Source organism: Lynx canadensis, chromosome A3 (assembly GCF_007474595.2).
Source record: "Lynx canadensis isolate LIC74 chromosome A3, mLynCan4.pri.v2, whole genome shotgun sequence".
Lineage (NCBI taxonomy): Eukaryota > Metazoa > Chordata > Mammalia > Carnivora > Felidae > Lynx > Lynx canadensis.
In genome coordinates, this window is record NC_044305.1 from 120,135,477 (window position 1) to 120,151,568 (window position 16,092).

Genomic DNA, 16,092 nt, shown 5'->3' on the forward strand with positions numbered 1-16,092 from the left:
AAGGGGTCAGCCAGAAAACACTGGAAGGGCAGCTGGGGTGGAATGGGCAAGAGAGGAAAAGGGGAGGACGGCTGGTAGGCTTACCCGGTCTTCCCCGTCTCCATGGGATGATGCAGGGAAGGCAGTGGGACCTTGCTCATGATGAAGAGTATCACTTCGGAGCGCTGATAAGTGGGCAACGTGCTGGCAAAGGAGCCTGCAGGAAAGAGATGGTGGAGGGGGTTGGCCCAGGTGAGGCCCACAGCTGCCAGGGTCTCAGATGAGGAAACTACCGCCCAGAGTGCAGCGGCTGTGTCTCTAAGGAAGAGAAGTAAGGCAAGCAGAGGGAGAAACCTAGATGACTCCAGGGGGCTCTTCCTAACTCCAGCTCCTTCACTTGTCGCCCAGGCTGCGGTTGGCTAGCGTCCCTGGGAAGAAGAGGGGAGCCAACGGTGCTAAGCCAGCAAGGCTCCGAAGTGATGGGCCCTACGAGCCGGAGGGGTGACTCTACGGTTCTCCCCTTGGCAACCACGTGCACATCCGTGGCCTTTCCCCTTTCCTCCTTCCTGCCTTTTCTCTTCCTTCTCGCCTCCCCTCCCATCGCTCCAACCGGGAAGCATCAGAGAGGCCGGCCGGGGACTGGGGTGCAGAAGAGCTCGCCGCTCTCAGCCTCTGATCTGAAGCCCAGCCCAGCAACCCACGGACATCGCTCTGTGCTCTCCCTCAGGCCAGAACCGGGCCAGGCCGTGAGCCGTGCGCGCCGCTGACCGACTCCATTTTCTCCAACGTCCGCGAATAAAGCGAATTGGCGGGAGGAGCGGGTGACCCTCTTCCCAGCGCCCCAACGCGCCGCTGGTGGAGGCCGCCGCCCGCCCCACCCAACTCCGGTCGGACCCAGCAGCGGCGCCCGGTCCCGCCCACCAGGCCCCGCCCCTCGCCGGGCCCCGCCCACTCAGGCCCCGTCCCCGGGGCCCACCTATGGTCTTGATGACAGCCTCCTGGAACATGCGCTCTTCGTGCTCCTTGATGATCTTGGTGCCCAGGCTGATGGCCCCGTCGTAGCTCCCGGTCAGGGCGTAGTCGATGCTGAGCCGCAGCTGCCTCAGTAGAGTGTTGAACATCTCCAGCACCGTGGGCCCTGAGCACAGTGGGTGGGAGACCCAAGATCCAGGGCTGGAACCTTCGGCCGTTCTCCCCTGCCCTGCGTTCCAGCCAGGGGCTTCCTCTTCCTCTGCACAACCCCCCCCCCCCCCCCCCCGCCCCGGCTGACTGCTTTCTAAGAAAACCGGCTCTGACGCCTCCCTGCGCTCCCTTGCTCTTTTCTGGAAGGGGAGGCAGCCTCCTGCCAGGGGCAGCTCTTTGTCCTTGGAGGCTTCCCAGCCCCCACACGCTGTCACCCAGGGCCCCCTTACCGACAGAGCCGGTGGCGGCGATGACGGCAGCTTCCGACAGGACCTCCACGATGCCCGCCCGCACCGTGGCCGCGCTGCGGCTGTTGGCATCCAGGTGGCTCAGGAGCTGCTGGATAACCAGGTGGGAGTGCTGCGGCTGGGGGGAGGAAGACGTGCTGGCCCCAAACAGCAACCCCCACGCGGCCTCTGCGCCAGGGCAGCCCTCGACTGGGACCCAAAGGCCGGGGTGGACAAAAGTGAGGTCCTGAGGCGGGCGGGCACTGGAGGTGGTGCCCAGATACCCTGGTTCCTTCTCCTCAGTCCCTCTCCCTTGGTCCAACAGGAGCAGAGCCCAGTCCCGGTGGCCACCTGGATTGCCACGGTTGTCCTGGGCCCTTCCGCCTCAAGTGGGTCAAAAGTCAGTTTTAAAATATTGTCTTCCTTTTCCTCGTTCCCGGGTCCCAGGTTGTATTGATAAGGGCCACCGTAGGCCACAGGGTTTATTTAGTCCGGTGCTGCACGAAGTGTAGCCCAATTACAGGGGGATAGTACAGAAATTGAGAGTAAGTGTTTAGTAAGCAATGTGAGAAGGCCATGCATGGCAGCCAAGTGTGGTCTGTGGGCTTGTATTTTGCATGAGTTTTTCATTTACTTTTTCTAAGAATTCTCACTAATTGTATTTTAGACAGTATTGATCTGTGCTGTATCAGAAAGAAAACGAAAACTGCCCTTCCTCTCAGCTAGACCGAGCAGCACGTGTAGACACCTAGGGGCTCAGGAGAAGTCACAGAGGACAGCTGGCTTTCTCCTTTGGTGCACTGTCCTGCTCCCAGAGGCGCCCTCGGCCAGGAGGACAGGCTGGACAGGGAGCCACCGTACCTGAATCGAGTACATGATGATTTTAAAGCAACGGATGGCGAACACCTTGGGTTCCCAAAGAGAATGGTTGTCCAGATGGCTGTGCAGGAGAAAACATGGGGGGACGACTATGAAATGCAAAGCAACGTTGGGGAGGACAGACAAACTTGCCGGCGGAGCGGCCTTCCGAGAGACCCAGCCCCTCGCAGGGCTCCCCGGTAAGTGAGGAAGGGCTTGTAGGTGGCAGTGAGCGGAAGGAATGGGGGGACCCCCGGGCAGTTCCACAGCAAGAGCTGGAGGCAAGCCGAGGAACAGAATTCCACCGCTGTGGACTCAGGAATGAAGCCATGCACCCAGCTTCAGTTTTGGGGGCCTCCTACCAACTCTTGTCCCCGACAATGCACACGGCCACCGTGTGATGGCTTCTGCTGTCACGGCGCAGGGAACGCAGGCACAGACAAGGGACCGACTTAGCCACGGCACCACAACCGTAACACCTCTTTCCCCTGTCTCCGAGTCAGCAAGATGCCAGGACCCCGACCGGTTCTCTGAGGGCTGGGGCTGGGGGCAGGGGTCACTCACATGAGGACAGGCTTGATGGCATTTTTGATGTTGCCAAAGGCGGCCCGGCCCAGCAGTTCCCGAAGGCACCTCTCGGCCAGCTCTGCTGGGTTCTCCTTCTCCTTCTCTGGCGCTTGGAGGGGCGAGGGGGAGCGGCTGCGGAAACACGCGGTGTGTGGGTAAGGGACAGAAGGCAAAGCCGGAGTCGGGTTTGGCGCAGCCTGAGTATCTGCACTGCATCCTGGCAAGCGGTGGCAGGAGGACAGGCAGGGATTTGACGTGGGCTACGTGAGGTAGCTCCATGAGGGAGACTTCATGGCCATCGGAGATTAAATAGGGTAAAGAAGCCCAGGGTGGAGGAAGATCATGAGAGAAGGGGTCAGATTCTCTTTCTGGAAATCCATGAGGACAGGCTTGATGTGCCCCTGTGGGAAGGACAGATAGCCTGAGCACCATGGGCCTGGTGAGGCACAGACCACGAGTGTCTCCGTGCCCCCAAGCTTGGGAAGGAAAAAGATGAGGCACACAGAGTAAGAGAAAGCAAAAGAAAGTGGGCGAGAGGAGGGAGGAAAAAGAGAGGCATGGTGGTTACCTCAGATGTGACTCAGTGGTACCGAAGTCACAGGGGCTGGGCCCAGATCTGGACAGAAGAAGGAGCCCCAGGCCTCTGGGCCCTGAGACCACCAGAGACCACAGAGGGAGCTTGTCAGTGAGGTGCGATTCCAGGAACAGCCACCAGGGGGCACATTTTTCCCCTCCCCCTGTCTCCTGCCACAGGCTCAAAGGACAGAGGACCTCAAACAGCCTCATGCACCGCCCGGATGCACAGCAACAGGAGTCTTTCCCTGCATCCCGTTTTACAGATGGGAAGAGCGAGGGGCGGGGACAGAATGAACCCCATGTCTGAGGGCTCCCAGATTAAAACCCAGTATCTGCCACTTGTGTCCAGTGGCTGCTGGCTGGTGAAGCATGTTTTAAGGGCCCGAAATAGCATTAGGAAGTGAGGGAGGAAGGAAGGTCAGGAAGGGAAAGTCCTCAGTAATTAGAGCCATGAAAAGCATTTAAAAACCTCCTTGGCCTGCTGCTTTCAGAGGCACAGAGGTAACCCGACTCTTGGTCCTTTGTGTTCCTACCAGGAAACACTTACCCCCAGAGAGCCCAGCACAGGTACTAGCCTTCCTTCATGAATGCAGATTTTAGGGGGTGCAGCAAGCTGGCAGAAGGCCAGACCCAAGGCTCCTAGGGAGCCAGCCTTGGACTCACTGCAGAACAAGCCACGGAAGCCAAGATCACTGGCCTTTTAGCTAGGCTTTAACGACCAGCCTGAGCCGTGTGGTTCCCAAGGAGATGGGAAAGGCAGCCTGGGAGGGCTGCGTGTGTCACTGCCCAAGCTCCAGCCTCCCCTGCTTACCTCTCTGCCTCCTCTACGTGCTGCAGATTGAAAAGCAGTGATGGGACAATTTTGTCCATGTGTTGCGGGTCCCAGATATTGGCCTGCAATTCATCGTTCACCGTCTTCCTCACCACCCCTTGCAGGCCTTTGATGCCTGACATTCTGATTCTGTAAGGAAAGGGGCAAAATGCAGCCAGGTAGTTCCCGGGCCCCGAGAAGCCCAGTGTCTGCGGTAAGGAGAGGCGAGGGCATGGGGGGTGGGATGCATTCATCCACCCAAAGGCAGGACGGAGCTCACCTTCTACCCTTTGTGTGACCCAGCCCCTGGCTGGCTGGCTTCCTGTGCTGGTGGGCGCGAGCCCAGGAAGCCCCGACCCCTGGCCTCTCCTGGAGATTGCCAGACTGCCCTTGCCCGGTACCACTTGGGCTTCATCTCCTCCTCGTTAGCACCCCTCTGGGTTTGTTCCAGCTTGAGCCCGGGATATAAAGGCTCAAAGTATGTCAAGAACTGATGAAGCAGAATGCAGGGATATGAGCAACTGACGGGGGAGGAGGGGGTTTGGAAGGAGAGGCACAGAGCTGCCAGACTCTGGGCACAGAGTATATACTGTGATCGAGAGTGGTGAGTGGGTGTGTTTCTGGGTGTATAAATGCATGTACTTCTGAACGAAAGAACACAGGTATGTGCACGTGTATATGTGTGTGCTGTTGCTGGCTCTCCAATTTGGCTCCCGGGACCATTACTTTCCATCTGCTCCTCTTTTGTGCCCCAGAAGGTTTTCCTTTGAAAGCCTGTTTTGGGAGCCCATCTCTGCCCACTTGCCCACTAAGCCCTGCCAGGTGCTCCCTTCCTCTCCAGAAACGTCAGAGCAGAGGTAAATACTGATGAAATCAGACCGCGCACTCCGGGCTGGGAACTCTGTAAGACCCATCGATGCCTTTGTCATTAGCTGAGGGGTCCCCTCACTTCCCCTACTCACTTAGTCTTGATTTCCATGTCATCGTGGCTGGAGTGGCACATTTCACTGAAGCGGGACACAAAGAAGTCATAGCTCCGGTGATAGGATGGGGTGTCCTCCTCGATGTTGGCAAACTTCACAAACTATCCAGGAGGAGAGAGAGAAGTACAGGTGAGAGGTGACCCAGTGTGCTCTGCACTTCGGGCTCTAGGCTCTGGGACTTGCTGTCCCCTGGCCCCCTGCCCTAGTAAAGCCACGGGACACATGCATTCCAGGAATTGGCTCTGGTCCACTTCCCAGAGCACACGCGGCCTGCACACCTCTATGGGTTCCAAATCCTGCTCGCTCTTCCTGTCTACACTGTAAGACTGGACCCCATGGCCCTTCTTGGCCCTTCCCTGCTGAGGTGAGCAGAGGATGGAAGAGGTGAGGACGTGAAGGCGTCTCCCTTAAGCTCCTGCCCCTATCCGCATCCAGAGCTGCACCAAACACACAGAGGCCAGAAAGCAGTTAGGGAGTCACCGAAACAGCCAAAGCCAACGGTCAAACCATACCTCAACCCTTTAGAGCGAATTCTGGGGAATCAAGAACAAATCTGAAATGTGATTTAAAAATGTCATTCCATTGGGGCGCCTGGGTGGCTCAGTCGGTTAAGTGTCCGACTTTGGCTCAGGTCATGATCTTGCGGTTCGTGAGTTTGAGCCCCGCGTCAGGCTCTGTGCTGATGCCTCGGAGCCTGGAGCCTGGAGCCTGCTTCGGATTCTGTCTCCCTCTCTCTCTGCCCCTCCCCTGCTCATGCTTTGTCTCTCTCTGTCTCTAAAAAATAAACAAATGTTAAAAATGTCATTCCGTTTTATTGCTTAAAATTTGAGCACATTTTTAAAGTTTGCCCGTTCAGTTCTGTTAAGTCTTGCTCAGGGTTATCAGCCGCTAGATTCCTGCCGTCACCCGGGCTGCATATTTCCAATTCTAAATAGGGACTTAATTTCAAGGGAATCCCACGGAGAAGCAAGGATCATGGACTAAGTGGAGTTAAATTGCTAAAAATTAAGTATAATTCTTATAGGTTATTTCGTTTAATGTTATAAATTTAGTGCTGCGAACGACTCAAAAGGTTACGCTTATAATAAAATCTATTCTCCATTATTCTGTCTTGTGTTGTTATTTAATTTTTGCCATCATTTGTTGGTTCTAAAAGGATATGCTATTATTTCTAAAATTACCCAGTTAGTGCACTCATAATATTCATTATCGATTGCCAGTCTATTTCTCTATTTAACTACGAAAAATCTGTTACCTTTTCCTGGATGACAATTAGTAACTTCCACAAAATCATTAGTTATTCTTTCACTAATATATATGCATTTATTTTCTGCCAACTGAGAGAATCTCAACATACAAGGCAGATAAGGAGATCTTTCTTGCCAAGTTAACATCTAAAACGTTTACATCTATTTGAAAGTGAATATTCTGATATTAGCAATAAATCCAAGTGACACTGCTTGCATTATCGATGTGGTTCTGCACAAGAGGTGTCGTGGTCACCGATTAGACATGAGTTCAGGAAGTCTAGAAACAACAATCAAGTCAGCCTTTGGCTACATGAACTTTTTTTTTTTTAATGTTTATTTATTTTTGGGAAAGAGCATGAGCAGGGAAGGGGCAGACAGAGGGGGACAGAGGATCCAAAGAGGGCTCTGCACAGACAGTAGCAAGTCCGATGTGGGGCTCGAACTCACAAACTGTGAGATCATGACCTGAGCTGAAGTCAGACGCTCAACCAACTGAGCCACCCAGGTGCCCCCCACCTTTTAAATGTTTATTTACTTATTCTTGAGAGAGAAAGAGAGCACAAGCAGGGGAGAGGCAGAAAGAGAGAGAGGGAGACACAGAATCTGAACCAGGCTCCAGGCTCTGAGCTGTCAGCACAGAGCCCGTCGTGGGGCTTGAACCCACGACCTGTGAGATCAAGACCTGAGCCACAGTTGGACGCTCAACCGACTGAGCCACTCAAGGCACCCCTGTCTATGTGAACTTCTCAAGACAGTTCTTAAATGTTCATCTACTCAAAGGGGACACGCAACCATGGGGAGTTCTAACTGCAGATCGACCTCTCACTGGCGGTGTGGCTTTCAAGTGGGACATTTCACTTCCCTCATGTTCTGGTTTTCCCACGGTCTTCATTCACTAAGATTCTTTATTTTTCAGTGCATACTGTATCTACTTCACATATGATGAGGCAGGTGCAAACAACATAACCTGAGTGTATGCAAGAGAAAACGCATTTAAAATAATTAAAGCAAAACTGAAAAAAAAGAGACCATACTGTAGAGGGAGAAATAGTCAAAGATTTTGTCTCTGACATTTACTAACTGCGGAGACTCAAATGTATGTCAGGAGGATGGATACCCAGACTTCATGTCCACTGGTTTGGGAGTTTGGGGGCCAGTGGTGATGAGCGTGTAGAAGCTCAGGCATGTCCGTACCCCCTGAAGCATCTTACACACATCACCTCTTTCACTTTTCAGAATGACTCGAAGTTAGAGAGATTCCTGTGCGACAGAGTCACAGGGCTCGGTAACCACACGGATTTCTGCCACCAGCTCCAGACGTGCTGAGTCACTCTGGGAGGAGCCCCAGCGGTTTACCTTTGAGCAGGGTCCCACCCAGGAAACCTGACGGGACAGTCCCCATTTGAGAAATACGGCAGGGTCACTGACAGACCACCTGGGTGTCTTCTAAGCACACCAGCCCCGTTTCCTGACACTGACTCTGCTCTGGAGCCGTTCCTGACCTCTGTGGGACGTGACAGCCAGTTCCCCTTCACTTGCAACTTTGACCTTCCTCTTCTTCAAAGCGCCATGAAGCCAGGAGCAGGACTGACAGCCTGCGGGTCAAGGGCACGGCCTGAGCACTTGTTCACACCCAGAGTCTGTTGAGAACGAGCTGTTATCCATCCTGTACAGGCTGCTAAATATTTTGACTAGTACTCACTGGCTGTAAGGTGAGAATTGAGATTGCAATCAATTTTTTTTAAATTGAGGAGCACCCGGGTGGCTTGGTCGGTTAAGTGTTCAATTCTTGATTTCGGCTCAGGTCATAATCTTAAGGTGCGTGGGTTCAAGCCCCACCTCGGGCTCTGTGTTGGCAGCGTGGAGCCTGCTTGGGATTCTCTCTCTCCTTGCACCTCCCCACGCACACTCACACTCTCTCTCTCTCTCAAAATAAATAAATAAACTTAAAAAAAAATAGAAAATTCCATGATAGCTGCTGAGACAACACAGGATAGAAAACACGCGTGGAGATTCCTTTTCTACAACCATGGGTGGCCTTCTAGACTGGGCTAACAGTTTCTTCTGAATGGTTTCTTTCAACGTCCCTCACTCTTCCCTTCTGGGGTTGTCTGCATTCCTGGATGTTTACTCTTCTGCACTCTTCTTCCCCAAAACTTAGTTTTGAGTCTTCTTCTCAAATTTTGCTTTTGACATAACAGTTCTCCCATTTGAGTAGACAACGGTCCCCCCCCCCCCCCCACGCTGCTGGGGCCGTTGTTGGACGGCCATCTCCTTGCTCCGTCTCTTGTCATCTGCGTGACTGTGGACAAGTTGTGTAAATTCTGAGCCACGGGTTCCTCATCTGTAAAGTAGAGACACTGGGACCTATGTCACGGGGCAGACACCGGGATTAAATGAGGGGACGTATGCCGAGTGACCAGCACAGTGCCTGGCACGGAGGAGTGCTCGGGAAACAGTGCTGCAGCGACCATGGTGACAGCGGCTGAGTACGGTCTGGCCCATCAGCCCCAGGACTAGGCAGTGTGACCCTTGTCCTTTTCGTGTCACCAACACAGGCCCAGCCAGGCAATCACAGAAGAGGAGCTCAGATGGGCAGCATGGACCGTGCAGGCAACACTCCTCGAATGTGATGTCTAGGGATGTGGAGAGAAGAAACCTAGTCGTAGCCACCCCCAGGCCAGGCCCCCTGAAGCACCATTCAGGGACTGAGGTCATTTAGTGCGGTAAGGTGGGACAGAGCACAGCTCCCAGGGGCAAGAGGGTGGGGCTGGCATGGGACATCCAGCAGCCATCACTGCAAGACGAGGAACAAATCGGCCAAACGTTGTTTTTCTTCTCTTGCAAACGCACGCGTCATCTCTTAGGGATGTGAATAAAGTGGAGATAATTAAGAAAAGCTCCCTGAGTGCCTGGCCTAACAGGAACTCTGGTTTAACTCATACCTTGTTCTGTCGGAGGTCCTCCAAATATTCAAAAGGCACGGGCCCTAGTAAAAGCTATTGGTAGGTAGGCATTCGTATCAGGTGGAGTCACACCGGGCCCAGCGTGCCATCTTCCCCGTGGGGTGTGGATGGCAACGGTATGCAAAAGAAGCAGCTAACACCTCTGATCTAAGTCATGACGACGTTAAATGCTTCCCCCCCCCCCCCCCGCCCCCGCCCACACACTTGTATTTAAATTCTAGTTAGTTAAGATACGGTGCAATATTGGTCTCAAGAGTAGAATTCAGTGATGCATCACTTGCATAAAACCCCCAGGGCTCATCACAAGTGCCCTCCTCAATGCCCATCACCCATCTAGCCCACCCCCCACTCCACCCCCTCCGTCAACTCTCAGTTTATTCTCTATCTTTTTTTTTCTTTTTCTTTTTTTAATTTCAATTTTAGTTAGTTAACCACATTAAATATTGCCATGGCACCTGCCGCTTACGCATTGTATTAGTTTTCTGGGGCTGCGTCACTCTGATCTCTGCCTTCATCTTCATATTATTTTCTCCTCTGGGTCAAATCTCCCTCTACCTCTCTCTTATAAGACCCTCGTGCCTGCATTTAGAGCCCATTGGGCTAATCTAGGATAATCTCCCCATTTCACTATCCTTAGCTTAATCACATCTGCAGAGACCCTGTTTCCTTATAAACCTGTGATGTTCACAGGACCCAGGGACGGGCACGTGGACATCCTTCAGTGGGCGTTTTTCAGTCTATCAAGACATGCATCATCTAATGTAACTTTTGGCAAACCAGTGAGTTTTGCAGGATTATATTGCTCCCATTGTGAAGATGGGGAAACTGAGGCTCTAAGGGAGCAAGGGAATTATTTCAGGTCAACCAGCTTGTGACAGGTAGAGCTGGGCCACCAAGCTCCATACTTGGGAATTCTGATACTTTGATGCTCTTCACCCTCTACCAGTGGCTTTTATTTTATTTATTTTATTTTTTAATGTTTATTTATTTTTGAGAGCATGCAAGTGGGGGAGGGGCAGAGAGAGGAGGACAGAAGATCTGAAGCGGGCTCTGTGCTGACAGCAGTGAGCCTAAGGTGGGGCTTGAACTCAGAACCATGTGATCATGACCTGAGCCGATGTCGGACACTGAGCCACCCAGGCATCCCCACCTGTGGTTTTTCAATTTTGATGTGCATTGGAATGACCTGGGGAGCTTGTAGAAAATGCAGACTTCTGAGCCACCCCAAGCCTGGTAAACAAGACTACCTGGGGAGGAGGGCCCGGGTATCTGCATTCTGAAGAGCCATCCCTCAGCCGACTTCTCCCCCTGGAAATTCTGGGGCAGGGGATTTATGAACCCTGTGTCCTTTGTCCCTTTACTGGCAAGCTGGACCCATAGATCTGGCTGACCTCCCAGTCAGGCTGGGAGGGAGCCCACTTATGCAGGATGCTGGGAAATGTAAAGAAGCATGTCCTTGGTAATGGAGGTCAGGCAAGGCTGGATAGATGGCCGTCTCCTTCGAAGACCATCTCCTCCGAACTGGAGTCGTCGGGGTGAAGCCAAGGGTTGGATAGGTGACCCAGCCTTGGCTCCCCTTGGCTCCATCTCTGGGGTCCAGAATGGCCTGGGGGCTACAGCTTTGAGACTTAGGCTGTCAACTATTCCATTCCCATGTGTGCCAGGACTCTCGCCCCGCTAAGAGGTCTGATGATGAGAATGAACTTAATGCCCATCCTGAACCTCCCACGCAGAGGGTGTGTGCCCTGCTTATTGCATTATAAATGTAAAATAGGTAACTTTTTGGTACCAAGATTTCTGAACATCCCTAGGAACACTTGGTGTGATGGCTTGATAGGAGCTTTCCTTTCTCAAGTCTGAAAGTATGGCTGCCCGGTCAGGGAGGGTTGGCCTATGCTGTCCCTTGGGGAGTGCCCACCCTAAGCTGCTCCTGAGTCTTCCAGGGGCTGACAGGAACCTTCTGTAACCATGGTTCAGAAGGTCAAATTGGGGTATTTCGTGGGGTCCCTGGTCGAGGCACCACACCCACTGTGGAAGTCCACCTGGGCAATGCCAAGGCCCAGCAGACGTGCGTTTGGAACGTTAGGGCTTTAGAGTGAGTAAGGCCTTCGTCCCTCTTATGAGAGACAGCACAGCGTTATGGTGATAAGAAGGGGTCTGGAGACAGTCTGCATTTCTTTTCTTTTTTTTTTTTTTTTTAAATTTTTAAACTTTTATTTCTTTATTTTGAGAGGGAGAGAGAGAGAAAATCCCAAGTAGGCTCCATGCTGTCAGCGCAGAGCCTGTTGCGGGACTCAAACTCATGAACTGTGAGATCATGATCTGAGCCAAAATCAAGAGTTGGACATTTAACCGACTGAGCCACCCAAGCACCCCCAGGCTGCATTTCTGAATCTCACCTCCTCTACTTATGAAGCTTATCTGGGGCAAGTTAATTAAGCTTCCTGTGCCTCAGTTGCCCCATCTGTAAAATGGGGCTAAGGAGAGCAGTTGCCTCTTCAACTTGGTATGACCAACCCACCCCAGTTGACAGTGCAGCCTCATTTTCCCCTCAGTGCACTTTTGGCTCGCTCTGAACACTCCCTGGATTCCCACTGGGCCCATTTACCTTACCTGTGAGGCCGGGGCTCTTTTTTATAAAGCATGAGACAGCAGGGACTTCCTGTCTGCTTCATTCCCAGTATTGCTAATTCATACCTTACAAATGGCTTTTGTTAGAATGCTGCTTGCCTAATGAATAAGATTGTGAAATAATAAAGCTGGGTTTGCTTTTGGTTTTATTTTTCTAAGATATAGTAATGATGAGGAAGGTCTCCATAGCAACAAACGGAAGATTCTGAGCACGTGACACTTCAAAGGCTCCAGGCACGGCTAGGGCCACCCTTCCAAGATCAAAGTTTCAGCTCTTTATACACAACAAAGGGCGCGCTTGCCGGAGCAGATCACGACCCTCCGCACAGGCAAGGGGGGGAGCCACAATTATGCAAATACTGAGAGTTACTAAGGGCCTGAGTTAATAAAGGGAAAGTAATCTCCAAATATTGACATTGTAAAAACAGCTCTTCCCCCCCACCCCCACCCCATGTGGAAAATGGAAGCTGAGCTGGTTGGCCTCACGTCTGTGCTAACAGAGTGTCTCCAAGCAGAAGTGAGCCTTTCCCTCTTGGGCAGAAGAGGCTTGTGAGCCTCGCGGCTTCCTGCCATCAACAACAGAACCGCAGTCTGGAACGCTGGGCACAGAGAGGAGCCCGCCTCTCTCTGGGGTCTAGGCCTGCAGGCTGTCCCACCAGGAGAGACGGGAGCTGCTTCTTAGCTTCACCGAGACAAATCCTCGCCGGGAAGCAGACCTTGTAAACCACACGGGTTTGACTGTAACACCCCCCGCCCCTACGGCCAGCTGCTCATGCTGACAGCAACTTCCCAGAGCACTTTTCAGTAAAGCCAGAGAGAAACGGCCCCACTGTGATGTGATCGATCACGTCCTGCTGAGGCCAGAGGAGGCTCCGTCATTCCCTAGACCTAGGACATTCTGTCTTGTCCGCCCACATTATGCCCTCTCTTTTTCAAGATTCTTTGCAAAACTGACTCGGTTTTAAGGTCTTTTGGGAAAGCCCGGTCCCTGCTGCCCGGGAAGGTGATCTCTCCGGCCCTGAGCAGCCCCCACGTGCCGGCCGGGTAAACACAGACCCAGGAAAGCACCAGCTGCCTCTGCTCTAGAGGGATCCCCAGCATTTGCTGGTGCCGACCCCCGTGACCTAAGCTGCACACTGGCCTTGCCGTTCAGACTCAATCCGCCTTCGGGGAGCCCACCTCCAGCAGTGGTTTCTGTACTGGTGTTGGATACGGGAGCGTTTCTAGTCTAGAGATGACAGTCAAAACCGCAACAGTTGATGAATGGTCCAGGGGGAGCACACGGGTTGAGAAGATGGGGCAGCAACCGTGGAGACCACAAACATTTCAGGGGCGTGTGGAGGAAGAGAATCATTGCCGGAAAGTATATTCATTTCCGATTGCTGCTGTAATAAATTACCACAATTTAGTGGTCTAAAACAACACAAATTTATTATCTATGGCTCTGGGGATCAGAAGCCTAAAACAGGTCTGCCAGGCTGCGTGCTTTCTGGAGGCTCCACGAGAGCGTTTCCTTGCCTTTTTTAGCTTCCAGAAGCCACCTACATCCTTTGGCTCATGGCCGCCTTCCTCCATCTCCAAAGCCAGTGGAGTAGCATTTCAAATCTTTCCCTCTGTCCCTCTGCTTCCATCAAAATTGCACCTTCTGTCTGACTCTGACCCTCCTGCTTCCCATAAGCATCCCTGTGATCACCTCAGATCCACCTGGATAATCCCGGAGACTCTCCCGATCTCAAGATCCTCAGCCTGATTTCTATCTGCAAAGTCCCTTTTGCCATTTCAGGTAATGTTCACAGGTCTAGAGCATGGACATCCTTGGGGGACCGTTACTCAGCCAACCACAGAAACTAAGAAGGATGAACCAGGTGGGAAGAGCTGGGGTGATGGGACCAGGATGTCAAGGGGGGCTGAAGGAAGAGTGGTCAACAGGGAGAAATGCTACCTGAGATAAAACATCAGCTGAGAGATGGGTGGGGAATGGGTTGCTTGCCTGGTTTCCCCAGATTTCTCATGGCAAAGACAAAAATGTACTTTAAAAATTTTGTTTTATGTTTATTTATTTTTTGGAGACAGCGCGTGTGGGTACACACTCGCATGAGCTGGGATGGGGCAAGAGAGAGAGAGGGAGAGAGAGAGAGAGAGAGAGAGAGAGAGAGAGAGAGAGAGAATCCCAAGCAGGTTCCATACTGTCAGCACAGAGCCTGACGTGCAGTTCAGTCTCATGAACTGTCAGGTTGTGACCTGAGCTGAAATCAAGAGTCAGACACTCAGGGCGCCTGGGTGGCTCAGTCAGGTAAGCGACCAACTTCAGCTCAGGTCATGATCTCATGGTTTGTGGGTCTGAGCCCCGTGTCGGGCTCTGTGACAGCTCAGAGCCTGGAGCCCGGAGCCTGCTTCAGATTCTGTGTCTCCCTCTCTCTCTGCCCCTCCCCTGCTCACACTCTGTCTCTCTCTCTGTCTCAAAAATAAATAAACATTAAGAAAAAATTTTTTTTAAAGAAAAAGAATTCAGGTAAAATTTACAAAACATAAAGTGAACCTCTTACAGTGCACAATTCAGTGGCATTGAATACATTCATATTGTGCAGCTAAAGCATCTCGTCATCCCCAAAGGAAACCCTGTACCCACTAAGCAATCATTCTCCTGCCCCTCTTCCCCAGCCCTGGGCAACCACTATTCTGGTTTCTGTATCTATGCACTTACCTAGACTGGACAGCTCATAGAAATTACACACTATGTGATCTTTTGGGTTGTTTCCATCTTTTGGCTATCGTGAATCGTGCTTCTGTGAACAATTTGTGAGCAAGTATTTGTTTGAGTATCTGTTTTCAGCTCTTGGGGGTATATACCTAGGAAGAATTGCTCAGTCATATGGTAATTCTATATGTTTAACTTTCTGGAGAACCACTAAACTGTTTCCCACAGGGCCAACGCCATTTCACGTTTCCACTAGCAACATGTGAGGGTTTCAATTTCTATGCATTCTTGCCAACACTTGTCATTTATAGGTTGCTTTTTTTTTTTTAATAGCCATCCTAGTGAGTGTGGGGTGGAATCTCCTTGTGGTTTTGACTTGTATTTCTCTAATGATTAGTGATGTTGACCATCTTTTAATGTGCTTCTTCATTTGTATATCTTTGGAGAAATGCCTATTCGAGTCCTTTAACCATTTTTTAATTGGGTTGTCTTTTTGTTGTTGAGTTGTAAGTATTTTTCATACATTCTGGTTGCTGGACCCTTATCAGATACATGAGTTGTAGATATTTTCTCCAATTCTGTGGTTGTCTTTTCACTTCCTTGGTAGTGTCCTTGAATGCACAAAAGGTTTTAATTTGATGAAGTCCATTTGTCTATTTTTTCTTTTGTTGTTTCTACTTTTCATGTTGCACCTAAGAATCCATTGCCAAATCCAAGATCATGAACACATAATCCTCTAGTTTCTTTTAAGAGTTCTATAGTTTCAGCTCTTACGTTTAGGTCTTTGGTCTGTTTTGAGTTAATTTTTCTATATGTTGTGAGGCAGGGATAAAAGTGCAAACTGTAATCCATGAATCTTCATAAGAGTTTACTATTTGTATACATTAGGCTAATAGAGTAGATTGGTTATGTAGGGGAACTTGGCATCTTCAGACTTAACATTTTCAGTTTATCATTAGTGAGTGATCTTTTTTTAAAAAAATGTTTATTTTGTTTTGGGGGAGGAGCAGAGAGAGGTGGGGGGCGGGGGAAGACAGAGGATCTGAAACAGGCTCCACATTGTCAGGGCAGGGTTTGGGGCTTAAACTCAAGAACCATGAGATTATGACCTGAGCCAAAACCAAGAGTCAGACCCTTAACCGACTGAGGCACCCAGGCGCCCATCATTCGTGAGTAATCTTAAAGGTCAGGACACATGGTCACTGTGCTGCCCCTGAGACACACATTTAGACCCCACGGGCAATGAGGCAGAGGCACAAATGCAAATCCCCAAACAAATAAAGCGAGCTTAGCTGGCCCTGGCTCCCTGTCTTCTCCAGACTTTCCTGGTCACTTATCAGCTTCCAAAACTCAGCTATTCTCAT

General features: G+C 51.3%; 1 protein-coding gene across 3 annotated transcripts in view; it reads right to left on the reverse strand.

The window, feature by feature from the left end:
• The window catches only part of EFR3B (EFR3 homolog B), an 82,154-nt gene that overhangs the window by 19,531 nt on the left and 46,531 nt on the right, over positions 1-16,092 (reverse strand). The window contains exons 5-11 of one of the 3 annotated variants that reach the window (XM_030311516.1): positions 5,163-5,284; positions 4,201-4,350; positions 2,811-2,945; positions 2,250-2,328; positions 1,392-1,527; positions 956-1,117; positions 85-196 (exon numbers count right to left, since the gene is read on the reverse strand). In XM_030311516.1, the coding sequence (XP_030167376.1) occupies positions 85-196; positions 956-1,117; positions 1,392-1,527; positions 2,250-2,328; positions 2,811-2,945; positions 4,201-4,350; positions 5,163-5,284 (896 nt within the window). The remainder of the gene's footprint in view (positions 1-84; positions 197-955; positions 1,118-1,391; positions 1,528-2,249; positions 2,329-2,810; positions 2,946-4,200; positions 4,351-5,162; positions 5,285-16,092) is intronic. The other 2 variants (XM_030311518.1, XM_030311517.1) reach the window with 2 other exon arrangements.